Here is a 25,528-nt window from a genome sequence, read left to right as displayed (position 1 = left end):
TGACAGGCGGATGAGTCGCTTAAAAAAAAAAAAAACGTAGGGCATCGTGTAAAGACTCTATAGTGTAAACTTGTGGCTTTAAAAAAAATGCGACAGTGGAGAAATAAATATTCAAACGAGTTAAACAGTGCTGGGAGATTTAGTACACTTTATCTATGGTAATGAGAGCCTTGAGATAGAGGGATGAGGCCAATCAGATCAGGAAAATCCCATCTGTCTTCAAGAGCCTTATTGTTTATGTGCCTTGTTAAAGATAAAATTCAACAAAACATTCCATTTATGTTAAATTTTTTATTCATCGTCAACAGCCATAATCACATAATCACCCTTCTCAAGTGTGAAATTAAAGAATTATATTTACATTTCTCTCAATTTCATTGACGTTAGATTTAAAATGTTTAAAATAAAAAAGGTAAAAGGGATGATCATGATTAATTTATCACACTTATGACATTACAAGCAGGCACTTCATACAGGGAAATATTGTCCATTAGTTGGATATTTTTCCAGATGTCCAGATTCAGGATTCCCCAGTTCCAGCCTCACCTCGTCTGAACTGCAACAGCACAAAAACAACCAAGGTTACATCACATCTGTATGATTCGTATCTGCCCAGACCATTTTAACGATTTCACAACTATCACATGAATCCTTTAGTTAAAACCCTTTGCGCTTTAAATAAACGCTCCTCCCCTACTTCACTTTGTCAATAGAGTTCTTACCGCACTCTTCAGCAGAGCCCCAGACTTCTGAAAGATGGAGGGCCTCTTGGCCGGCTCTGAGGCGGGCTTGGCCAGCTCTGGGGTGGCGTTTGGGGGGTCCTGGGATGGCGTCCGGGCCGGGGTGTGTGAGAAGGGTTGGCTCTGAGAGTAGGACTGAGGCTGTAAGTAGGACTGACTGTTGTTCGCAGCGTACGGTTGAGTTTGAGAGAAGGACTTTGTTGGGAGGTAGGGTTGCGATTGTGAGTAGGCTTGAGGTTGTGAGTAGGACTGTGTCGGTGTGTAAGTCTGGGCTGGTGTGCTAGCTTGGGGCTGGGAATAAGACTGTATTGGAATGCTAGCCTGGGGCTGGGAATAAGACTGTATTGGCATGCTAGCCTGGGGCTGGGAATAAGACTGTATTGGCAGGCTAGCCTGGGGCTGGGAATAAGACTGTGCTGGTGTGTACGACTGTATCCCGGTGCTATCCTGGGGCTGGGAAAGGGCAAAGGACTGAGTTTGAGGTTGTGAGAAAGGATTAGTTTGGTGAAGCGGCTGTGTTTTCAAGTAGGGCTGCGTGTGTGTGAAGGCCTGGGGCAGGGGGGTGGATGACGTCAGCAGGGTGGGAGGGGGCGGGGGTGGGAAGCTGTCGGCATCCCCCTCCCCCTCCGGGAGGGTTCCAGGACCCTCCAGGTCGTAGTGCCTCTTCCTCAGCTCTCCCAAGCGGACACGCTCCTGTTCCAGCTGGGTCTCCAGCTCCAGAACCTTCACCTGAGGGGGGACACATCAGGGCAGAGGGCGAGTGAGAGGGGAGTCAGACTGGAGCAGGGGGGGCTCCAGTCCTGCAGGGAGGGGTAACCAGACTGGGGCAGGGGGGCTCCAGTCCTGCAGGGAGGGGTAACCAGACTGGGGCAGGGGGGCTCCAGTCCTGCAGGGAGGGGTAACCAGGCTGGGGCAGGGGGGCTCCAGTCCTGCAGGGAGGGGTAACCAGGCTGGGGCAGGGGGGCTCCAGTCCTGCAGGGAGGGGTAACCAGGCTGGGGCAGGGGGGCTCCAGTCCTGCAGGGAGGGGTAACCAGGCTGGGGCAGGGGGGCTCCAGTCCTGCAGGGAGGGGTAACCAGGCTGGGGCAGGGGGGCTCCAGTCCTGCAGGGAGGGGTAACCAGGCTGGGGCAGGGGGGCTCCAGTCCTGCAGGGAGGGGTAACCAGGCTGGGGCAGGGGGGCTCCAGTCCTGCAGGGAGGGGTAACCAGGCTGGGGCAGGGGGCCTCCTCCAGCGACCTGATGCGGGGAACCAGGACCCCTCCAGTAACCTACCTGAGCCTCCATCTCCTCTGTCTTCAGCTTGATCCGTGAGATGCCGGAGAAGTCCATAGGGCCTGAAGAGAAGACAGGGGAAGATGAACCTGGTTAATAAGGGAGAGAAAGTGGAGGAGAGGGGGTCTCTCTCTCTCTCTCTCTCTCTCTCTCTCTCTCTCTCTCTCTCTCTCTCTCTCTCTCTCTCTCTCTCTCTCTCTCTCTCTCTCTCTCTCTCTCTCTCTCTCTCTCTCTCTCTCTCTCTCTCTCTCTCTCTCTCTCTCTCTCTCTCTCTCTCTCTCTCTCTCTCTCTCTCTCTCTCTCTCTCTCTCTCTCTCTGTCTCTCTCTCTCTCTCTCTCACCTCGGTCGGTGAACCGCTGCTGTCCGTGTTTGGTGGAGGTCACCACGACGGCGGCCATGTCGTTGACGTGTCGCGAGGCCTGCTGCAGAGTGTGCAGCTTCTTGTTGTTGCGGTCCGCCTTCACCTGGTAACCACGGAAACGAGCACAGGAAGTGAGACGCTTGGAGACTGAATGAAAGTAAGTAGATGTTCGGATCTTTCCTGGTAGTTGTAACGGTTGCGAAGATAGGTAACAAAAAATATATATGTTTACCTTGGAGGCAGCGACCAGTTGGGCGGTGCTAGCGGCGATCTCGTGGGAGCAGACAATCAGTTCCTCGTATTTCCCTTTGTCTGTCACAACCCTGTCTGCTGAATCCCTGACGCCAGGAGGAAGGAGAAACTTGTTTACCTGACTGAACTCTCAGATACATAGGTATGTTCACGGTAGAAAGCCAAAACAACATGGTCGCTGTGGTCCGTCCGCTACTCACTGCATCTGTGTGGCCCCCCAGCCCACTGCCTTGGAGGCCGAAATGAGACCCTCAGTCCATCGAGAGTTCTTGGCGTAGAACTCTTTAATGGATGCTGCCCCCTGTGGAGGGAAACAGTCAGTGCAGGAGCGAGTCAACGTTTAGAAAATGTCCTTTACGATTTTATCCAGCTAAATGTGACAATTAAAGTAGCATTGTGGGAAACGATCTTTAAACTCCCTGGTGCCACCGGGACGACTGAACAGCCGGACTTGCACATTGCTAAACCCCTCAGCACCTAGCTGTGACAGATGATTCATATCAGTATTATGGCTGCAGCAAAGACAAAGCTGGCCAGCTCACCCTGCCTCCCTCCACGATGTCCTTCTGCAGGTCGGTGGCAGACGTCACCAGCATATGAATGGCCTGGGGAGGGGGTCAGAGGAGGTCATCACAAAGCAAAGCCGGGCTACGCTCTGGGGACCGTGACAGGAAGGAAGTTGAAACTGAGCGCGCTCAGAGAAAGACGGAACTCTTACCTTCATCAGGTCGGAGCACGACCCGAGGATGCTGTTCGGAGGTCAGAGGGGGAAAGTTAAAAGCGGAAATTAGGAAAACGCACAAGTTTCCAACCTCATTGATGTACATGTGGACTGTTGTCTACTGTGCTGTGTGGATGCTACTGACCTCTGGTTGACCTCTAGTTTAATACCAGACGTGTCTCTTCGGGCCTGACTCATTATCTCCTGTTAACAGAGCACAGGAAGAGGCACACCGCCCATATCAACACAAAGAGATGAGGCTGTGCTCTGTGTGTGTACGTGTGTGTGTTTGTGATAAAGAGAAAGAGAAAGAGAGTGTGTGTGTGTGTTACAGAGAACGATAGAGTGTGCGTGTGTTTCTGATAAAGAGGAATAGAGTGTTTCTGTGTGTTTTCGTGCCTCCATGCGCAGCACAGCCTCCTCGATGGCAGTGGAGGTGGCAGCCATCTCTAGATCCACCATGTCACCCAGCTCTGCCTGCAGAACATCCTGGGCTGTGGGACCCAGCTCCTGCAGGGGGGGGGCAAACATCTCACTCTGTCACCACGGACACTTAACCCTTTCTTAATGATCTAAGACAGTGATTCTCAACCCTGGTCCTCAGACACCCCCTGTCCTGCATGTTTTAGAATGTTTCCCTGCTCCAACACACCTGATTCAAATAAATGGGTTGTTTTCCAGCTCTGCAGAAGCCTGTTAACGACCATGCATTTGAATCAGGTGTGTTGGAGCAGGGAAACATCTACAACATGCAGGACAGGGGGGTCCCAGAGGACCAGGGTTGGGAAACACTGCTCCACTGAACTGTGTGTGCATGGTACACACACTCATCCAGTGAGCTACCCGCCATACACGGCCCCTTTTCATGTGAAAATGCAGCGGGGTCTGACGCCTGCCTGACCTTCCCCAGGGAGAGGATGCGCTGGACTGAGTAGCGTGTGGCCGCGGGGTCTGCTCTCCGCAGCGTCGCCTGCTGCTTCAGCTCCTGCAGGAAGTGCAGGCAGTGAGAAGCACAGTCCCTGCAGCTGTCTGTTAGACCTGGGGAGGGAGGGAGGAGGGGAGGGGAGGGAGGGAGGGAGGGAGGGAGGGAGGGAGGGAGGGAGGGAGGGAGGGAGGGAGGGAGGGAGGGAGGGAGGGAGGGAGGGAGGGAGGGAGGGAGGGAGGGAGGGAGGGAGGGAGGGAGGGAGGGAGGGAGGGAGGGAGGGAGGGAGGGAGGGAGGGAGGGAGGGAGGGAGGGAGGGAGGGAGGGAGGGAGATTGTGGGTGTTAGACCTTTTAAGTATAGATCTGTGTGTGTGTGTGTGTGTGTGTGTGTGTGTGTGTGTGTGTGTGTGTGTGTGTGTGTGTGTGTGTGTGCGTGTGTGCGTGTGTGTGTGTGTCTTACAGTCAGCCTGGTCGGTGGGCACAGAGTGTGAGGTGGCTCCTCCGTTGACGATGGTATCAGCAGCCAGGTGGGAAAACTGAGTCACAGCTCTCAGCAAACCACTGGCATCTACACAGAAACACACACTCAGCAAACCACTGGCATCTACACAGAAACACACATTCTCAGTAAAACACTGGCACCTGGACAGAAACACAGGGCACTCCTCCCGGTGATTTATTAAACAAACTGCAGTGATATGTGCTGCACCAGTCTGAATACACACCACTCATATTGCCCAGGTAGCTCAAGTGGCTCTGCTGCATCTTGTCAATGGAGCCCAGAGTGACCTCAGCACGATTCACCAGGTAGTCTGGAGAACAGGGAGGGAGGGAGGGAGGGAGGGAGGGAGGGAGGGAGGGAGGGAGGGAGGGAGGGAGGGAGGGAGGGAGGGAGGGAGGGGGGAGGGGGGAGGGAGGGAGGGAGGGAGGGAGGGAGGGAGGGAGGGAGGGAGGGAGGGAGGGAGGGAGGGAGGGAGGGAGGGAGGGAGGGAGGGAGGGAGGGAGGGAGGGAGGGAGGGAGGGAGGGAGGGAGGCGTTGGAGGGGAGGTGCAGGGAAAGCACAGAGAAAAGAAGTTGAATGAATGAATGAATGAATAAATGAGTGAATGGGTGAACAAGGGAATTGCTGAATGGCTGAATGAATGAGTGAATGGGTGAGTGAGTGAATGAATGTGTGAACGAGCTAGTAAATGAATGAGTGAATGAGTGAGTGACTGGGTGAATGAGTGGCCGGGTGAGTTATTGAGTGAGAGGGTTACCAGGAGAGCTGGTGCAGCGGACGTGGATTGGGTCGTCCAGTTTGGCCACAGCGTCCAGGATGATGCCCTCGGCCTCCACCACAGCACACTGGAGCAGACAGAACTGCTCATCCTGCAGCTTCTGGGTCAGCTCCCCCTCCCGGCACGCCTGGTGCACACACACAGAGACACACACATAGAGACACACACACAGAGACACACAGAGACACACACACACACACACACACACAGAGTGGAGTCAGATGGCTAAGCGGTTGGGGAATCGGGCTATTAATCAGAAGGTAGCCGGTTTGATTCCCGGCTGTCCAAATGACGTTGTGTCCTTGGGCAAGGCACTTCAGCCTACTTGCCTCAGGGGGGAATGTCCCTGTACTCACTGTAAGTCGCTCTGGATAAGAGCGTCTGCTAAATGACTCAATGTCAATGTAATAGAGAGACACACACAGAGACGCACAAAGACACACATAAATACAGACAAAAGGGGACACACACGCACACACTGATATACACAATCATGGCCCAAGGACACCCACAGACTACACGCACGCACACACCTGTTGCTGCAGCTGTGCCTGCATGGCGCCCAGCTCCCGTCTGCTCCTGTCTCTCTCCTGCTCCAGGGAGCTCTGCTGCAGCAGGCTCTGCTGCCTGAGAGAGGACAGCTCAGCCTCCTGCTCCCTCACAGAGCGCAGCAGGGCCTCCCTCTCCCCCTGCAGCCCAGCCAGCGCACCGCTCATCTGGGAACCCGCCTGGGAGAGGGCGAGGTTGATGGTACAAATGGCACCCAAAAAAAGACAGGTAGATTGTATTTGGTTTAGGGTTAGGAACACGTAAATAAGACAGCCATGGGCATGCTGGTAGGATGAAACCACTGTCTGGCGTTGCTAGGGTTTGTGGGGATGGGAGGGAAAGGTTCCTACCATGTCCTTGTTCTGGAGGGCGCTGTTAGCGTGTGACACCTCCAGCCGTCTCTGGTCCAGCTCTCGCTTCAGTCTCTCGATCTCTAACCTCTGCTCTGCGTTGATGGCAAGCTGGAACACATACATGTACACACTCAAAAGGTTCAAACATGTCGCCATACACATCCACCTGTGTGTGTGTTTGCTCCAGCCTCGACCCACCTGCTGCTGTAGCTGGGCCCTGAGAGCCTCCAGCTCCCGTCTGCTCCTGTCTCTCTCCTGCTCCAGGGAGCTCTGCTGCAGCAGGCTCTGCTGCCTGAGAGAGGACAGCTCAGCCTCCTGCTCCCTCACAGAGCGCAGCAGGGCCTCCCTCTCCCCCTGCAGCCCAGCCAGCGCACCGCTCATCTGGGAACCCGCCTGGGGGAGGAGAGGGGGGGGGGGAGAGGAGGGGGGGAGGAGGGGGGGGGGAGAAGGGGTACAGAGGACACAGGAAGATTTAATTCAACATGTTTACTTTTTACACAGACTAATCCTGTAACAGGGAGGTTTTTTAAAAGTTGTGTGGAGTTTGATGCCCTGAAGCAGGCTTGCAGCCTACCATCTCTTTACCCTCCAGGGCGGCGTGCATGCGAGCCAGCTCGGCCCTCTGATCCATCAGCTCCCTGTTCATCCTGTCAGTCTCCTGCTGCTGCTGCTCTGCCTGAGCAGGACCAGGGAACAGACACCATCACTCTGGAGAACAGACGTGACTCTGGAGAACAGACATGACTCTGGAGAACAGTACAGCAGGCATCACAGACGTGACTCTGGAGAACAGTACAGCAGGCATCACAGACGTGACTCTGGAGAACAGTACAGACTACCAGGCAGTAAGCAGTGTTTCTCTGTCGGGGGAGGAAGTGGACTCAGTCGTCCTACCCTCATTCTGTTCTCCTGAAGGAGGTGTTCCACCTGGCTGGTCAGCTGGTCTTTGGCCCTGACCAGGTCATCCTGGCTCTGGTGGGTGTTGGCCAGTAGTCTCACTGTTTCTGCATTCTACAGAGGTATGGAAGGGAGAGGATGAACAAGCGAAAGACAGTTGTGATGTTCTAGTGTTCTAATGGTTCTAGTGTTCTGCTGTTCTAGTGTTCTATAGTTCTAGTGTTCTGGTGTTCTGGTGTTCTAGTGTTCTATAGTTCTAGTGTTCTGGTGTTCTAGTGTTCTATAGTTCCTGTGTTCTGGTGTTCTAGTGTTCTATAGTTCTAGTGTTCTGCTGTTCTAGTCTTCTATAGTTCCTGTGTTCTGGTGTTCTGGTGTTCTAGTGTTCTATAGTTCTAGTGTTCTGGTGTTCTAGTGTTCTATGGTTCCTGTGTTCTGGTGTTCTAGTGTTCTATAGTTCTAGTGTTCTGGTGTTCTAGTGTTCTATAGTTCCTGTGTTCTGGTGTTCTGGTGTTCTAGTGTTCTATAGTTCTAGTGTTCTGGTGTTCTAGTGTTCTATGGTTCCTGTGTTCTGGTGTTCTGGTGTTCTAGTCTTCTATAGTTCTAGTGTTCTGGTGTTCTAGTGTTCTATAGTTCTAGTGTTCTGGTGTTCTAGTGTTCTATGGTTCCTATGTTCTATAGTTCTAGTGTTCTGGTGTTCTAGTGTTCTATGGTTCCTGTGTTCTGGCCAGGTACCTTCTTCAGCAGCTCTGCGTGGCCGGTGACCAGCTCAGCGTGTCTCTCTTTCAGCTGACAGAAGCGGATCTCTGCGGCCTGGGCCCTGCCTGTGAGGGAGGAGAGGGTTCATGGAGCCACGGAGACGTCTGTGTCTCCACATGTGTGTGTGTGTGTTTGTCATGCGTGTGACAGCGTGTGTGTCTACGCACCGTCCGCCTCCTTGTACCCAACCTGCGCCCCGGCATTGGTGGCGTTGGTGCTGCGGAGGGCCTGCACCTCCATGCGCAGGTGCTCGTTGTCCACCAGAGCCATCTGCTTGTGGGTCCTCTGCTCCTCCAGCTCCGCCTCCAGGGAGTTCACCTGGGCCTTCAGGTGGCTCACACACCTGTGGGCCTGGGGGAGGGGGGAGGGGGGGGAGAGGGGGGAGGGGGGAGGGGGGGTCGCATCACGCTCTGAAGACACGGACTCGCCAAGCTAGTCATGTGACGGCACTCACGTACGTGCTTAGACTTGCATGCACATGCACGCGATCACACGCGCACGTAGTCACACACAAACTGACCTCTGTTTTTATGAGCTGCAGCTCTGGTTTGATGGCTTGTAGTTCCTTCCTCATAGATTCCACCTCTGTCTCCCTACCAGGAAGAAGAAGAAGAAGAAGAAGAAGAAGAAGAAAGGGGGGGATGTCAGACCCACTCTGCAGAGCTCACACAAGGAAGTCTCTCCTGCTGTTGCAAAGCTGGCTGTACTTCGTTCAGAGGGAGGCGACAGGAGAGGAACTTTACCTTGGTTCAGTCTCCGAGTCTGGAGCTCCCATCTGACTGAGGAGGTAGTACTGTGAGGACACAAACAAAAACACTGTAGGGGATGACAGCTCCTTCATCGTTAGGATTCAACAGGAGTGGGAAGAGGAAACGGGTGAGTGTAGAGGATGATGCACTGGAGGAGGGGATCCCTCAAGGAATTGCTCCTCCCAAGGTTTTCGACTGGTGGAGGGGCAGTTCTGTCTGCCTCTATGACAACGCGTGTTCAAAGGCCATACAAATAAAAATCCTTCTCAGAGGTGATCTACGGTCGTACCTGAGTCTGTGGCACTTCCCTGTAGTCTGGCAGTGGCTCCGCCTCCTCGTCCTCAGGAGGCTCCTGATTGGGCACGACCACCACAGCCTTGACGTATTCGGCCAGCGCAGCAGCGCGGAGGAAGTTGGGAGGAGCCTGTGGGGGTTAAGCGCACGAACACAAGAATGTATCCACTGCTGTGAGGACAAGGAACACGACACTGACAATATCAACGCAGGCTGAGGGAACTGATACTCACGTCTGGAAGATCAGGAATCTGGATGACTTTTTTGAAGAACTCCATTTCTCTGGCTCGTTCGAAGAACCTGGTGAGGCTGAGAGACGAGAGAAGGGTGTGTCAGCTGATGTCTTCAGACCTGCGCTCTGCTGTGTGTGACCTCTGATACACCAGGGCTTGGTGAGGAGGAAGAACCGTTGCTTGGCGACGGTGTACCTGTTGAACAGATCCCGGAAGCGCTCTCGGTGTCCCAGTAACGAGTCTGGACTCACTCCTACGTGACAGAACGTTTCATGTGGTCAGAGACCGTGATTTAACCACAGCTGTGTGTGTGTGTGTGTGTGTGTGTGTGAGAGAGTGCATGCCTGGGTCACTCCCAGCTATATCTTTTCTGTTTGTGAGTGTATATGTGTGTATCTGTGTAGGTGTGTGTGTGTGTCTGCTCACGGCTGTGCAGTTTGAACATCAGTTTGACGGTGAAGTGGTAGAGGAAGCTGCAGTCCAGTATGAGAGGGATGAGGGGCGCCAGACGGCACTGCCCAGCGGAGGTGGTGGACTTGGCCCCGTTAGCATCCAGCTGGCGCCACACTGTGGGGGTCACGTGGATACAGGCGCACACAGGAGCAAACACACACACACACAGGAGCAAACACACACACACACACACACAGGAGCAAACACACACACACGGTCACAAGACATCACTCACCTAACTGACTCTGAAAGAAGCTTTTGTCGAGGGGAGAGACAGAGACAATAGTCAACTAGCAAACCTGTTTCGGCCATCTTGAGGCCGGAATCCAAGTAATCAAGCAGTTCCTGGGTCATGTCAAACCTGAGGGTGGAAGGATAAGATGGGGAGAATGTGCACATGTAAACATGCGATATTCTTTCAGGTGGATCCATTTTGTCATTTGTGTTACAGGGAAAGAAAAATCTTCTACAGAAGTTTTAAGAAATGTACACTTTGTTGACGTCATTTCCTGCCTCTCTCTCCACTGTGTCATCACTGGCTTCCAGGTTACCAGGGATTGTTTTGTGCTGCAGGAAAGGAGAATGTATGACTAGACTGCCAGTTCATATTCTGAAGAGATTCTCACCTATAAAACCAATATTAGTATCTCACCTTTGCATGGAACTCCATTTTATTACACAGGAATTTAGCAGACAAGGCTACAATGTGTCCATATCGATCATGTAGATTTCCCTGAAGAAGAAAAAATAAATGATCACAGTGACCTTTCAGTACTTCATTTCATTTCGGCAGAATCCGTCCTCGAGGTCGACCGGCACTGTTACTTGAAATATTTTGTGGGATTTGTGTTTGGGCGGACAAGAATTTGCAACACAAAGGAGACCTACTCCAACATGGGAGTTCTCCACGTAAAATAGATGCCAGACCCAGAACTCACCCAGAGAACACCCATATCTTTCACATTCCGGCTGTATCTGTGGGAATCCCTCACAGACTGTGGAGCAAACACAAGACACGAGATTCATCAGCACACGACAGACAGCCAGGAACGATTCGAATGTTGCTTCAATACATTTGACCTTTTCACTAATTCCCGTCAGACGCTTTCACCCCCAAACGCCACCCAAACGCCGCTTGACGACCACAAACGTTGCTTACGTTGGGGTGTCCGTCGCGAAGGAGCTTGTGGACCATGAAGCAGAACTTCCAGCTGACGATGGCGTTGCTGGAGAGGGGGACGTTAAGCATGTAGGCCCAGAAGGTCGAGGCCCCAGCCTCCTTGTGGGTTCCCATGATGATGTCAGCGCGGTCGTCAAGGAAACGTTCAGACTAAACACCAGTGTCACACCCCTGATTGGACCATTAAGCTAAACGACTGTGGCAGGTCGTTGTTCTGCTTTGTACTCTGTCACATTATGGGTGTGTTTGAAACATGTTTCTATGTAGCAGACGAGACATTGTGTTTTCAAGCTTGAGGTGTTGCTGGTGAAAGATATACAGTGAGGTGCAAAGTCACCATGTTATTTCACATGTCCAATCACACTTACTGATGGAACACACGTAATTTTTTTTAAATGAGACCCAGTATTTGTGGCCCTCATTGTCCTCAGTGTGTTACTTTGAGTAAAGGATACTGCGCACATATTTCTCCTTGGGCGGGGATTCGCTTGAGGTGATAGTTTTGCTGATGCTGTGGAGCTGTTGGCAGGGAAGGTGCGATGAAGATGAGGACAGTCGAGGAAAACGAAGCGTGGAGAAAATAAAAAGCAGCTTAATTACTAACATCTCACATTTAAAACATTCTCAAAATGACTTATTATTGTTTAAGGACGATATAATGTAACTATAGCTTACAAACAGATAGCTAATTAATGTTTCATGTTATGGTAAGGACGATGTCAATGTTGTTTTTCTTTCTCAGACTTAAGGTATGAGGAAACTCCCACTGCTAAGAATACAAAGTCAATCTCAATCACTGCACAACATCTATCTCAACTACAGATAGACCTGCCTTGAAAATAATTAACTATAATATAACTACAATCTAAATTAAATAGCGCTCTTAATATATCAGGTTATTAGAATACATAATAGACTCATTCCGAAAAAATCAAATTCTACCACATAAAAAGTTACACAGAAACCCGGTTTGAAACAAATATATTTTTACCTGTTCTTTGCGAAACTGTTCTTTCTCCGCAGCTATAACCTTTTCGGTCTTATTTTCAGTTTTATTTTTATTTTTGCTAGAACTCATCTTGTTGCTGTAATCCACTCACATCAGATGAACAGGTAGGTTGTGTTCTAGGCAGGCGGTACCTGTATGACATCACGTCGAAAAGAACGACGTCAGTCTACACATTCTTCCTTTATGGTTGATGGGTAGTGGATGACTGATGCGTGAGTTTCGTTTTTTTACGCTTTTTTACGTGATTGAAGGGTATAGGTTTGCTTGGCAAACAATTGCGCAAAAGTGCATCAGCGTTCAAACATTTGGACACTATGTAGTTTGCCGTGGTATACAATAACGAGTAGCCTACAGCTCGGTGTTGAAAACCAGATTCAATCTCTGAGTAAACATACGGATAGGGTGTTCTTTTGGTTATGGATTGGAAAATATTAAAATGAAACATTTTATGAACAACGTGGTTTAATTCCTGAATAGAAAAACATATGACATTTTTCTCTTTTAAAAATACTTAGAAAATATAAACATTAATGACACAAAATAATATGCTAACGCTGACAGAGTACAGTTCAGGTCTCATTTAAATCCAGTTTCTATACCCAAGTTAATAGTCCCCTGAGTAAGTCACCCATCAGGTTTAGAAGACATTGAAACTGGAATGTTAAGTAAGCCCTGCTCAGTAGCCCTGTCCGACTGGTTAGACAGATTGGCTAGAGACAAAAAAGAAAACAACCTTTAAAATAGCTTTGGATCAAGAATGACCAACTTTGTTTCCTCAGAAACATTTGGCAGTAAATAAACCTTTGTGCTATACAGTACATACACTTCAGACACCACATATGCTTGATAATACTTTGGTATACTAAAATATTACAAAGTTAAAACACTTTCAATGTGTAAAAACAAGTTTTTAATAATAACTTATTTTTTTAAAGATATAAAAGTCATTTTTTGGTTCCCTGAGATACAATTGTAGTCATTCATTGGCTCGGCAGGACTGAGTCTCTGGTTCTGATTGGCTTGGAGGAGGCTTCACCTCTGACCCCTCCCTCCTGGCTTCCTGCTAGCCCACAATGCTCCTGGGTTCTGTTGAGGCGCTGAACGGCCCTGGGCGGAGTTCCACTCTCCTAGTATCAAAACAAAAGACGTGTCTTTACGCACTCAAAGAGATGACTGGACTACATCCCATTTGTCAGTGACAACACACAGAAAGAAAGAGGAGAGAGAGAGAGAGAGACACAGAGAGAGAGAAAGAAAGAAAGACAGAGAGAGAGAGAGAGAGAGAGAGAGAGAGAGAAAGAGAGAGAGAAAGAGAGAGAGAGAGAGGAGAGAGGGAGAGAGAGAGAGAGAGAAAGAGAGAGAGAGAGAGAGAGAGAGAGAGAGAGAGAGAGAGAGAGAGAGAGAGAGAGAGAGAGAGAGAGAGAGAGAGAGAGAAGAGAGAGAGAGAGAGAGAGAGAGAGAGAGAGAGAGAGAGAGAGAGAGAGAAAGAGAGAGAGAGAGAGAGAGAGAGAGAGAGAGAGAGAGAGAGAGAGAGAGAGAGAGAGAGAGAGAGAGAGAGAGAGAGAGAGAGAGAGAGAGAGAGAGAGAGAGAGAGAGAAAGAGAGAGAGAGAGAGACAGAGAGAGGAGAGAGAGAGAGGGACAATAGAATAAGAGAGGAGAGAGTGGAGAGGATTCTTAAGAGACACTATAGCCGTTAACAAGTGCGAACCTTGTGTGCCTGCGAGGGCGGTTGATAGGGGGAGTTCTGGCTCACGTGGTGGGAGGAGTCACTGGAGCCGCTCAGCTGACCGGCGGTGGACCCGAGGACAGCATCACAGTTGTGGGAGGGGCTAGTGGTCTGCAGGGCGGAGCGTTCCAGACTGGACACCATCTCCCTCGATTCGGCCAGCAGACGCTGCAGCCGATTGGTGGAGCAGCAACTGACATCCTGACAGGAACAGGAAGAAGAACCTCACACCAGTATCCTGTGTCCGGGCCTGTGTAAATGTGGTAACCTCCGTACAGCAAACCTCAAGCAAGGTTTACACGCAACTTAATCAAAACGGGAATTGGAAATGGTTTGTATTTGTTGGAATGGAGCAGAGAGGAGTCAAAGTGAACCCGTCATGGACACAAATCAAAACATCTGACAGACTCTGACTCGTGGAATGTGGTAACCAGTTTAATGAAAACAAAGACTTTTCTCTTACAGCCACCGGAGATGTTGGGAGGGTTTTCTGGTTGCCATTGACAGCAGCTCTCTGATTGGTGGTTGCAGGAGAGCCAATCGCTGGACCAAAATTCCTCCTGGTCCGCGATGAGGGGGAGAGGTCATCCAGGAAGTTGCAGGTGACGTCCTCCTGGCTGAGAGAGAGAGAGACAGACTTGAGGTCATGCTGTTTCCTATAGAAGTCCTTTCACACCCCTGTGGCCCTGAAACCGTGGCTAATTGAGCGACTATGTTCGCTAGATTTAGCGACTTTTCGCCTTCCTTAGCGACAAAAAATATATGATGTCATCATGTTATCTAGGGACTTTACAGTGAGCTGCTAGCAACTTCTTGATTTTGTTTTCGGTGAGATTTCTACCCTACCAGGAGTCCTGCTAGACCAGTGGACCGAAGTCCAGCAGGTGAAGGGACGAGTCCTCTGTATCTTCTCCTCCGTTAAAGAAACCTATGAGATCCATCTCTGCCTCCGCCTTCGAGGCAGCCTCTGCCTCAGATAGCTCACCGTCGGTGGGGTCTGCCTCTCTTCTGCCTCCGGTCCCTCCACAGCTAGGCTCCGCCCGACCCTGGGGCTCAGTCGGCCCTGCCAGGGAGGTTGTGGTCGAGCCCTGGGCTTCTCCCTCCTGGTTCTTCATCCCTGTTCTAGGGCGGCTGTCGTTTGAGATCCGGCCGCCATCGCTAGTTCGTCCGGCAGTGACACTCGTGGGACTTACATTTCCACCGTCGTCCCCGGCGACTCGGATATCGTCCACACAGTCGCTAAAGCTAACATGGCTTAGCGCACACCTCCTAGCAGACGGGGACGATCCAGCTATGCAGCAGGGGGTCACGGGGTCAGGGAGTTGCACTGGTCTCGAAGAAGCCATACTTGTAGTTCCTGACACTGAGGAGAAGCATTCTCTCAAGGCCTGGCCCGCAGGTTTCCCCCCGCGAGCCACTTGTAGTTGCTAAGCTCCGAGTTTCCACGCTGTCTTTCCTTTCCTTCTCTTGGTCTTCCAGACGACGACAGCAGGACGGGGTGTTGAACCCGGGTCTGTAGTGACCTACTGACTGCCTTCTGATAGGTGGCTTACAGTGCTCGCTTGGCCTACTGACTGCCTCCTGATAGGTGGCTTACAGTGCTCGCTTGGCCTACTGACTGCCTCCTGATAGGTGGCTTACAGTGCTCGCTTGGCCTACTGACTGCCTCCTGATAGGTGGCTTACAGTGCTCGCTTGGCCTACTGACTGCCTCCTGATAGGTGGCTTACAGTGCTCGCTTGGCCTACTGACTGCCTCCTGATAGGTGGCTTACAGTGCTCGCTTGGCCTACTGACTGCCTCCGCGGCGTCGATGGGTTTCGCAGCGAGGTCACAGGTGTCCATGGTGGCGTCAGTGAGGTCAGAGGTCGACCCAGAAGGCTTCTTGGCTCCTGGGAGAGGGAGGGTTTGGTGGCGTGGCTGGTGGTATGTGCTCCTGCTCAAGGTTTGTCTGAGTACGGTCAATCCTCTCTCTGTCCCCTGACTGGCCTCAGTCTCCAACACTGGCCTACCGCTACAGCCGTGGAGACACAACACCAGTGTCTCAGAGCACAACTTACAGGAAACTGAAAACTCTCTCTCTCTCTTTCTTTCTCTCTACCTCCCTCTCTCGCCTTCTTTCATTCTCACTCTCTCTCACACACAAACACACACACACACACATAAACACAGCAGCTCACCTTCCATCGTGTTGTTTCAAGGCCTCACGCGCGCTCTCTAGGTTCAGCTGCAGAAGCTGCAGGTCGTTCTGTTGATTCTCACACAACTGGATCACACAAACACACACACACACACACACAATTGTTGTATTGTTATGTAAATGTCAGACCCATGTTCACACCCAAACTGCACAACAGCTGATTCACAGATTAGACACATAGAGGAGAGAATTCCAGAAGTCCCACAGACATGCTGCAGAACCAGAATGGCATGGTTAAACCCCACCCAGAGCATTCTGGGTAAACAGTGACAGGGAGGTTGTATTTAATTGAGTCAGTAGTGTCACTGGTGTGTGGTATTCCACAGCTGATACAACCCTAGTTTGGGGTAATTGTCTGACGACTTAAATGAAAAAGCTAGGAATATCGGAAGGTTCCAAAGTTTGTTGGACAGAGCCACTTGTTCTCTTTCAATCCAGGTGACAGGAAACAGCTGACAGGAAACAGGTGACAGGAAACAATTGACAGAAAACAGCTGACAGGAAACAGGTGACAGGAAACAATTGACAGAAAATAGGTGACAGGAAACAGGTGACAGGAAACAGCTGACAAACCTGGCGCAGGCAGTGGAGCTCTGAATCAGTGCGCTCCTGTTTGGAGCGAGCCAATCCCAGCAGCTCATCCTTCCAGCCCTCTCCCTCACCTGAGAGGAACAGGTCAAAGTGTTCAAAAGGAACAGGCCATTGTGTGTGTGTGTGTGTGTGTGTGTGAATTTCACTAGACGGGGTGTTTGGATACTAGTAAACAGTATTACATTGCGGATATCATCCAGTCTTGCTTTGATCCTGTCATTACCTGACAAGGCCAGTTCCCTGCGTAGGAGCTGGCCCTCCTGTTTCAAGCGGATGAGTTCCTCTCTCTGGGCACTCCCCTCCCTCACCTGCTCCTGAAGCTCCTCTGCATGAACACAACACACCTGCTCAGCCTGGAACACCAACGTGAAGGGGAACAAACCTCGTGTCCCTGCGGAGGGCACGGTGTTCCTCGCCAGCATGTGTTCCAGGGCTTGTACCTTTACCTTACATTTTACATTTAGTCATTTAGCAGACACTTTTATCTAGAGCGACTTGCAGTAAGTACAGGGACATTCCCCCCGAGGCAAGTAGGGTGAAGTGCCTTGCCCAAGGACACAACGTCATTTTGGCCCAGACAGATATCGAACCTGCAACCTTCTGATTAATAGTCCAATTCCCAACAACTCAGCCATCAGACCTTTAAGGCGTGTGTTGGCGTGCCTGGCCTCCCTGTAGCGTCTCTTGTTCTCCTCCGCCTCCCTCAGCAGCCGGCTCTCTCTGAAGCCGCTCTCCTTCAGAGACGTTTCCAGATCCTTCTGACGCCCCGACAGATCCACGATGTGATTGGTGGCTTCTGTCACGTCCTTATCCTGATTGGATGAGAGGATCTCGTGATTCACATTCTTCGCACAAGTGTACGTACGCGTAAAAAACTCACGGTTAAGTTTGAGTTTAGGTACCCGCGAGTTAGCACACAGAAATACCACCCATGACACGATGTGCAACTTGGGTGCGATAACAGGGGTAAGAAATACGAGTATAAAAAGTGTCAAACCAAACCAGATTGCATCCAGGTGTACCTTGAGCTTGAGCATGGCGCTGAGCTCCTCCTCCCTCACCTGCAGAGCGCCCACCTGTGCAGACAGAGACATCACAGTGGAGTTCAGGCTCTTGATCCTCTCCTGCAGGGGGCGACAAAAACAACACAGATCCTGACTGGACCCAGCCACGCAAAATACGCTTCAACCCTGTGGCTCTCAACCCTGGTCCTCGTGGATGGCCCTGTCCTGTGTGTTTTTATATATATATACAGTACCAGTCAAAAGTTTGGACAAATGTGTATATATATATATATATATATCACTTTTTTATGTGTGTCACTTTATGGCTTTGAGTCTCTACCTCCAGGTCGTAATACTGTTGGCTGGAGTGCTGCTGTTTCTTCCCCATCTCGTGCAGCTGTTGCTGGGTGGAGTTCAGCTCCCGGCGGCCCTCCTTCTCCCTCGCCTCCACGACGTGAGCATGCTTAGTCACGGCCCTGATCACCTCGTTACGCTTCTGCAGCTCATCTGAAACGCAAGGGAGCGAGCGCACGGCACGGTTCACACAAGCAGCAGGGCCCACGAAACACCAACACACACTCTAGACCAGGGCTCTCCAATCCTGGTCCTCGAGGGCCGCTGTCCTGCATGTTTTAAAGGGTCTCCCTGCTCCAGCACACCTGATTCAAATGAACAGGGAGGAAGGGAAGGAGGGAAGGAACAGGGAAACATCTGAAACATGCAGGACAGCGGCCCTCGAGGACCAGGATTGGAGAGCCCTGCTCTAGGCCGTTTGTTTGCGAGCTGCGCTCTTCGCTGCCTGCCGTCTCTCACCCTCCAGCCGAGCGTTCCTCTGCTCCAGGGTGAGGACTCTCTGGCGGTCCTGTTCCCAGGCCAGGAGCTGCTTATGGTGGGCAGCAGCCATGGTGTTGAGCTCCTGGTCGCGGTCTTTGAGCTCAGCTATGAGGAGCTGAAGCTCTCTGCGCTGCTTCAGGATGGTGGCGCTCTCCATCTCACTCAAGGTCTTAAATAGAGATAGAAACACAATTTAGATAGGAACACATATCAGCTCCTACTGGAAGATCAATGAAACACACACCAAGGAATGTCAGTCGTAGAATATGCCCCCCCCCCCCCCCCAGTTACAAACGACTGTTCTTGAGTCAGATGGGGATATTTAATAAAGAAAGGAAGAAAGGAAAGATGATTACCTTCTATCAACCACTCAGTACAGTGAAACATGATATTGTCATGACATTATGATGACGATACGATGTGGATGCAAACATTTCGATAAGGTAACAAAATGTCTTTGGTAAAAAAAAAGGTACAAGAATCATTCTATTTACATGATGAACATATTGTGATGCAATAAAGGCACTGCTGTAAAACCTGCACCACAAGGTTGGTAAAGGGTTGCAGCCGACCCACTTGTGCTGGGATTGCCGAAACACATTTTAAAAACAAGTGTAAACAGGGCCAACAAGAGCTTTATAATCTGTCATTTTATGAGCCTCTGATCTTCAGTCAGTGATAATACAACCAGGCTCTTAGAATGAGGGGGTTTATTGTTTAAAGCGTTAAAACCACAGCTCTCCTATTCCACAGGCTTCACAAAAAACAGGAACTAGTTTCTAAGGTTCTGAGGTCACCTGATCTTTACTAGGACAGACACGCTCTCGTGTCCTCACCTGGCTGTTTTGTGGGATGAAGTGAGGTGTTCTTGACGACTGGGCTGGGGAACTTCTGGTCAACCTTCTTGTCATCTCCTGTATCTCACTCTGAAATGAGATGATGGGTTAATGGATGGCTATCGTAAAAAGTCCCTTGCTGTTCAAAACCACGGACACAATAACTTTACTTCACTATGCTTTTACCAGTAGTCGTACCGTTTTGACAGGAGTGCTGTGCCAGGGATCAAATTGGGTGACTGAAATGCATATAAAAAATTGTGTTAAGTTGTTTAATTCAGTGATAGCAAACTGACTGGTCTCTTTCACTTTGCCCATCTTTACTGTGAGTTGTGGGGAATGACCGTATGTTACCAGAGGGCAAATAAATGCTCTGCGATGATGAGTTACCATGGCTTCCATTTGGATTGAGTGTTCCTCTATCCATCTCATTTCATTCAAGTCATGTCGTCTATGGATTTGAGTAACATTTGAGACGAGCCTGTAAGACGAGCTAGGTAGCTAATTTATTTATAACATTTTAAATAGAAAGCTAGTAATTACAGCAAATGCCAAGCTAGCAAGCTAGCCAAGCAAATGAGTTAGACTGAATACAGTACCGACGAGTCTGTCATGGGCTAGCTAAGAAACGACTGTTGTCCAGGCAGTTAAATAGTTACTGCTGCATCTAATTGTCTTAAAAATAATTTTAGAGTCACCAAAATTACCCCAGAAGTTGTTATTAACACTTATATACAACCTGCTTGGACTACAATCACTTAAGTCTTGGTTTAAAATTGTACACAGTTAGCTAACATTAGATACGTTCGTTTGGAATGATGAAGTCTACAAACGGCGAAGAACGCGAGATCGCGGACCCGCTACTTCGATGCCTTGACTGTGCTGGCAAATTGGCGCACCGCGGGACGATCCCAGTATACTAAAAGATTCACAATATGTGTCATAGGTGTGGAGTAGTGCCTTTTGTGAAACGTTGACATGAATAGATAATAACAATAAATATTTGACAGCATTAACCCTTTGATGGACAATACAACTTTTATTATTTGACAAAACAAAATCTACATTTGGAAAATACACGTACATAATGGTTTTATTAATAAATTCCCAGTGCAGGCAACCAAATAGACAGCTATTGTTTCTTGGATAGGACCGAAGGTGGTTCTCTTTGACAGGACCCCAAGCCAAATCAGGCTGAAGCAGAGGTGTGCTCAAGCTGTCCTAACTTAGCCTTATTTCATTTGAGCCATTAACTACAAGTTCAGCTAATAATGCGTACGGCTTTGTTAAACCGTCAACACAACTAAGGTCGTTTTAAGGGGTATGTTACATTAGCAACTTACATTGTCTTCTTACACTTGGAGACAGTGACAGCTTGATGTGTGTGTTGCTAGCTAGCTATAACAGTAAACTCGTACCAGCCAATAGCCAGATAGCTTCTGGTGCTAACCACAGCTGCTAGCCAGCCTACGGCATCGGCGTTATTAGCGAGAGCTAGCCACCTTACTTTGCTACCTAGTTAATGAATCAATTCAAGCCTGACTTTTCTTGTGTATGTACTGTGGTTTTGGTAGACTAAACACATAGGTATCTTAACATATCGGCTAGCTATACGTAGTTATACTTGACAGGTTAGACACCAATGTGGCTCCCTATATTTGGGATCTGAAATGCTGCACTTACATTTTCTTGCATCATTCCGTGAGAACATGTTTATTCTTCCTAATCCCCCTTTATTTGACTACTTGCATCGTTAATGTTTCACGTACTGCCATTACTTGATGATTGAATGATTTTGTACCACACAGTTAGACTAGCTACATTGACATGCTCATCCAAGGTCCACCCCAAAAAATAGACTGACCTCACTGCGTAGCAATGAAGCCTTGAAATATTTTAGATTTTGAAAACGTTGGTGTTCATTACATTATAGTGACATGGTCATTTTTTTTATTGGAGTAGGTGCCACTGGGTTTAAATGTGTCTATAGATTATATTTATCAATCCAAATCCTCAAACCTTTTAGAATGAGTCACCTATTCCCACTGCTTCTGCACAGCTTTTCATTAAGAGAACGTCATGAAATTACTAACGTGCAACAATTTTCTCCCAGATAATCTACGATGGCTACTACTGAAAATACAGATTCAGGTTTGGCAGATCACAAAGGGGATCATCATGGGTGTGCCGACTCTGACGCCAAGTACCCCTTCAAAGTCCTCTACTGTGGAGGTGAGTGATGATGTTCGGTCAGGCTCTGTCCTAACTACTCAACAGTGATGATTGACTTGCAAATTATGCTGGAAGATATCATACAGCATGTGAATGTAGCCTGTTTAGTTTGCATTCGGCCAAGCTTGAAGTATGATATGTTTCTCTTTCGTCTGCAGTGTGCTCCTTGCCAACAGAGGTATGCTACTCATTTACATCTTCACTCGATTAAAATTCTTATGTAAGTGGAATTATCAATGTCCTGATTACATTACCTGATGTTGCGTGTGATGTTTCTGTTTTGACAGTATTGTGAGTATATGCCTGAGCCAGCCAAATGCAGGCAGTGGCTGGAGAAGAATTTCCCAGATGTGTTTGCCCGTATGAGCGTTGGTGAGTTACATTTATCAGTCTCTCATCCTGAATAAGCGCTAGCAGGATTGCAGTGGGTCTTACATTTGAAATCATTTTACAAGATGTAATAAGTTGGCGAACAACCCACTTGGAAACATCTCAGCGAGAACACTGTGGTTTGTCTGAGGCGTTGCGCGGGTGAATAAGCTCGTACTAAATACCCCATCCTCTTTACTCCTACTGGTCCGGCAGGAAACGCTCCCAAGCCGGATCCAGGAAGTGGAGAGGCTCCCCCTGTAGGTGAGGAGGAGGAGAAGAAGAAACAGAAGAGAGGTGGGTTCACGTTTATATTTTATATTTTTATTCTAAATCCCCTTAGTACTAGTTAGACTTTGTACCTTTAGTATAGTTAGACCACATCTTTAATATTCCTATGTGTTGAATGAATGCACCTTCCTGCCAAAATAAATTCCTTGTCTGTGCAAACTTTCATGGCGATTAAAACCCTTTCTGATTTTGATTTTCTGACGCAAAAGCACATTAGCCTCCTAGTTATCTGAGGCCGCTAAAAGCTCATTCAACTCAAAAAAGCCTCACGGTTGCACTCGGGTTTGTTGCTGCTCAAAATAATACACTGCCCCAGACGCTTGTCATAATTAAAAGGCATGACATGGTTTTATTACCCTCCAGGTGGCAGAGGTCAGATTAAACAGAAGAAGAAGACTGTACCCCAGAAGGTGACGATAGCGAAAATCCCACGAGCAAAGAAGAAATACGTCACACGGGTGTGTGGCCTGGCTACCTTTGGTACGTACATCATGTCTTTGTCTTACATTTACATTGAGTCATTTAGCAGACGCTCTTATCCAGAGCGACTTACAGTAAGTACAGGGACATTCCCCCTGAGGCAAGTAGGGTGAAGTGCCTTGGCCAAGGACACAACGTAACGGCCGGGAATTGAACTGGCAACATTCTGATAAATAGCCCGATTCCCTAACCGCTCAGCCATCTGACTTTAATTCAACATGGTTTTAATTCAAGCTTAAGCTAGATATGTCACGTGAAACTAATGTTTACCATTTTTTTTGTATGTATGTGTATCCTGTAGACATTGACCTTAAAGAGGCTCAGAGATTCTTTGCCCAAAAGTTCTCTTGTGGTGCCTCAGTGACAGCGGAGGATGAAATCATCATTCAGGGAGATTTTACAGACGACATTATCGATGTCATTCAAGAGAAATGGCCTGAGGTGAGTCATTTGTCAAGTCAACATACATCTGATGTCATAATTCTCTGCACTTAGCCTTGATTAAAAACCATATATGCCTTTTTAAAAGAAAAAAATGGTGTTAAATGATTTTGTAGGTGGATGACGAAAGCATTGATGACCTGGGAGAAGTCAAGAAGTAAAGACCCAATGTGCACTTTGACCGAAACGGATGCGAAATATAACACCAACCTGGCCAAATGTACACATTAACATTAAAAGAAGTCGTTTTATATCTATTTTATTTACTGTATAGAAACTGTGGTCTTGGCCACTCCTTTGGCATTTTCAGTTCTTGATAGCTGCTTTCTCTCTTGGTTGCCAAAGGTCTGGTATGATGTGAATTCCTATCAAACGCATTTCACTCAAGCAAGCTGTAGTATGGTAATAAATTTCGGTCTCATTCACCTGTTCACTCAAAGGGCCCGTGTCTGATCCTTCTTAACCTGTCTTCCGTTTTGTCTCTGTGCCGTGATGCATGCTTGTTCCAACACTTAATTAATAATATCTCAACTCTCAAATATTGGTAGTGTTGCCTTGAGATGTGTGGATCTTGCATGCAGAAGTAAGCCAGTCGATTAATTTTCAATTGGGTTGAATTCTGACTCGATCTCAATTAGGTTAGTTAGTTGTTTTTGGGGAACCTTGTATTCCTATGAGATCTTTATCCCCAAACATAATAGTTTTATAATGAGGCTTTAATCCTCAGAGATGTACTGTATAGACCTAGTCCCATATCCCGATAGGCCAACACCTTTTCCTAAGAGATAACACACACAAATTACCTGTGGACCACAACATTTGAATAATGTTGGCTGTGGAACATCGTTTCCATGAGTGCAAACAATAAAACGTCATAATATCCAGTGGTCAGGGTTCCTGAAAGACCATATCGATGCTGACACTCTTCAGAGCAGGAGTGTGACCTTCATCTTATATTTCTAGAAATGGCAAACATAACCAAGGGAGAATGTTGTGCTTTTGAAGCGCCCATCCTCGACATGGCTCTCCCTCCCATCCTCATTCTGGAGTTCATTTTCGGTCTGTTGGGGAATTTTGTGGCCTTATGGATGTTTACTTTCCACATGGAAGTCTGGAAGCCAAACTCGGTGTACCTGGCCCACCTCGCTGTAGCAGACTCCATCGTCCTTTTTTGCCTTCCTTTCAGAGCAGACTACTACAGACGAGGAAAGCACTGGATCTACGGGGACGTCCCATGTCGCATACTGCTTTTTCTGCTGGCCGCAAACCGGGCGGCTGGCATCTTTTTCCTCACAGCTGTGGCAGTCGACCGCTTCTTTAAAATCGTCCACCCGTTGAACGCGATTAACCGTATGGGCCTGACCTATGCTCTCTGGGTGTCATTCGGTCTGTGGTGCCTGATTGTTGCTGCAACTGGCTATCTGTTATCTGGCCCGCATTTCTTCTACCGCGACAACCGGACACAGTGCGAAAGCTTCAACATCTGTATGGGGTTCAGTCCCTTGTCTACCTGGCACAATGCCTTTTATGTCATCCAGTTCTTTTTGCCTACTGCCATTGTCACGTTCTGTACAGTTTCAATTACATGGCAGCTCAAGAACAAGACAGTGGACAAAAAAGGGAAAATCAAAAGGGCCGTTCAGTTTGTTTTGGTTGTGGCGCTTGTTTTCATCATTTGTTTCTTTCCCAGCACCGTCTCGCGCATTGCTGTGTGGATTCTTAAAGCATGGTATACTGAGTGCAAGTACTTCCAAGAGGCCAACCTGGCATTCTACACCTCTGTGTGTTTTACGTACTTCAACAGTGTCCTCAACCCCATTGTGTACTATTTTTCCAGTCCTTCATTTAGTGGAACTTTCCACAAACTTCTGAATAAATTGATGGGTAAAAAAGAGGATGAAGAACAGGCGCCCAATGGCGGCTCCACACACGTGTCATGACAACTATAATGTGTCTTTTATGTCGAAGAAGATGTGCCCAGATCTAAGGTAGTTCTCAACATGATTGTCCGTCCACATATTTTCCAAGATAGATGTATCAAATAAACTGAAAGTACTCTGTCAACAATTGTGTATTCTCAATATCTCGTGTATGACAATGTATAGCATATTAACTACAAATGAATATATATTGTACGTTGTATTCATATATCTAGAGATGGCAAAAGTACACACATTCTTCACGCAAGTTGAAGTACAGATAGCCTACTCATAAAAAATAAAAACAAATGGTTAAAGTTCTGACTACATTTTTCACTCAAGTTAAATTAAATAAGTGTGGGCTCTGACACACACAGGCTACTTAAGTAATAAGTATCCATTACAACTACTGTTTTAGTGTCTTAGTGTGTAACTGGATCTCACATTATGTTAATACAAAAATACACTATAGACGCACCTTGGCAAAGCCGTCTTATCATTTAACCAATTAAGGAATTTTTGATATTAACAATTGCATTTTGAAATTGGAAAAAAAGTTTCTAAAGGTTGAAAAATCTAATTGT

General features: G+C 48.5%; 4 protein-coding genes across 9 annotated transcripts; 2 read left to right on the top strand and 2 right to left on the bottom strand.

Annotated features, from left to right (window-relative positions):
• Window positions 1–299: 299 nt before the first annotated feature.
• On the bottom strand, window positions 300–12,101 carry hip1ra (huntingtin interacting protein 1 related a). The gene is made up of 34 exons (XM_084693379.1): window positions 12,005–12,101; window positions 11,467–11,532; window positions 10,993–11,133; window positions 10,772–10,828; window positions 10,486–10,566; window positions 10,324–10,400; window positions 10,133–10,194; window positions 9,807–9,947; window positions 9,576–9,633; window positions 9,381–9,456; window positions 9,143–9,277; window positions 8,848–8,897; window positions 8,625–8,697; window positions 8,272–8,455; window positions 8,081–8,169; window positions 7,346–7,462; window positions 7,026–7,127; window positions 6,650–6,844; window positions 6,449–6,559; window positions 6,083–6,277; window positions 5,529–5,676; window positions 4,995–5,081; window positions 4,730–4,837; window positions 4,248–4,384; window positions 3,746–3,856; window positions 3,492–3,550; window positions 3,344–3,374; window positions 3,168–3,230; window positions 2,826–2,926; window positions 2,606–2,711; window positions 2,353–2,476; window positions 2,012–2,073; window positions 723–1,469; window positions 300–556 (listed from the first exon to the last, which is right to left on the bottom strand). The coding sequence occupies exons 1-34, from the start codon at window positions 12,089–12,091 to the stop codon at window positions 521–523; spliced, it is 4,017 nt and encodes a 1,338-aa protein (XP_084549505.1). The 5' UTR covers window positions 12,092–12,101; the 3' UTR covers window positions 300–520.
• Window positions 12,102–12,466: 365 nt separating this feature from the next.
• On the bottom strand, window positions 12,467–20,095 carry ccdc62 (coiled-coil domain containing 62). Of its 5 annotated transcripts, none has more exons than XM_084693372.1 (14): window positions 19,812–20,071; window positions 19,603–19,663; window positions 19,411–19,451; window positions 19,213–19,302; window positions 18,356–18,545; window positions 17,883–18,049; window positions 17,561–17,662; window positions 17,179–17,350; window positions 16,762–16,863; window positions 16,521–16,609; window positions 15,928–16,013; window positions 14,213–14,366; window positions 13,732–13,950; window positions 12,467–13,149 (listed from the first exon to the last, which is right to left on the bottom strand). In XM_084693372.1, the coding sequence occupies exons 2-14, from the start codon at window positions 19,637–19,639 to the stop codon at window positions 13,003–13,005; spliced, it is 1,596 nt and encodes a 531-aa protein (XP_084549498.1). In that variant the 5' UTR covers window positions 19,640–19,663; window positions 19,812–20,071; the 3' UTR covers window positions 12,467–13,002. The 5 variants fall into 5 exon arrangements, 4 of the variants coding, with proteins under 4 accessions (XP_084549498.1, XP_084549499.1, XP_084549500.1 ...); XM_084693373.1 differs by having other exon boundaries at window positions 19,920–20,071; XM_084693374.1 differs by having other exon boundaries at window positions 19,952–19,991.
• Window positions 20,096–20,374: 279 nt separating this feature from the next.
• On the top strand, window positions 20,375–23,464 carry denr (density-regulated protein). 2 transcript variants are annotated; one of them, XM_084693994.1, is made up of 8 exons: window positions 20,375–20,533; window positions 21,326–21,444; window positions 21,603–21,622; window positions 21,732–21,816; window positions 22,030–22,110; window positions 22,468–22,584; window positions 22,886–23,025; window positions 23,142–23,464. In XM_084693994.1, the coding sequence occupies exons 2-8, from the start codon at window positions 21,336–21,338 to the stop codon at window positions 23,184–23,186; spliced, it is 597 nt and encodes a 198-aa protein (XP_084550120.1). In that variant the 5' UTR covers window positions 20,375–20,533; window positions 21,326–21,335; the 3' UTR covers window positions 23,187–23,464. The 2 variants fall into 2 exon arrangements, with proteins under 2 accessions (XP_084550120.1, XP_084550119.1); XM_084693993.1 differs by having other exon boundaries at window positions 21,732–21,818; window positions 22,023–22,110.
• Window positions 23,465–23,596: 132 nt separating this feature from the next.
• On the top strand, window positions 23,597–25,520 carry LOC146220389 (hydroxycarboxylic acid receptor 3-like). Its single transcript, XM_084693992.1, has one exon. It carries the CDS (start codon window positions 23,991–23,993, stop codon window positions 24,963–24,965), a length of 975 nt encoding a protein of 324 aa, XP_084550118.1. The 5' UTR covers window positions 23,597–23,990; the 3' UTR covers window positions 24,966–25,520.
• The last annotated feature ends 8 nt before the right edge of the window (window positions 25,521–25,528 follow it).

Source organism: Hypomesus nipponensis, chromosome 27 (genome assembly GCF_054491055.1).
Source record: "Hypomesus nipponensis isolate SF chromosome 27, ASM5449105v1, whole genome shotgun sequence".
Classification (NCBI taxonomy): domain Eukaryota; kingdom Metazoa; phylum Chordata; class Actinopteri; order Osmeriformes; family Osmeridae; genus Hypomesus; species Hypomesus nipponensis.
This window is presented reverse-complemented; position numbering and strand designations above follow the sequence as displayed.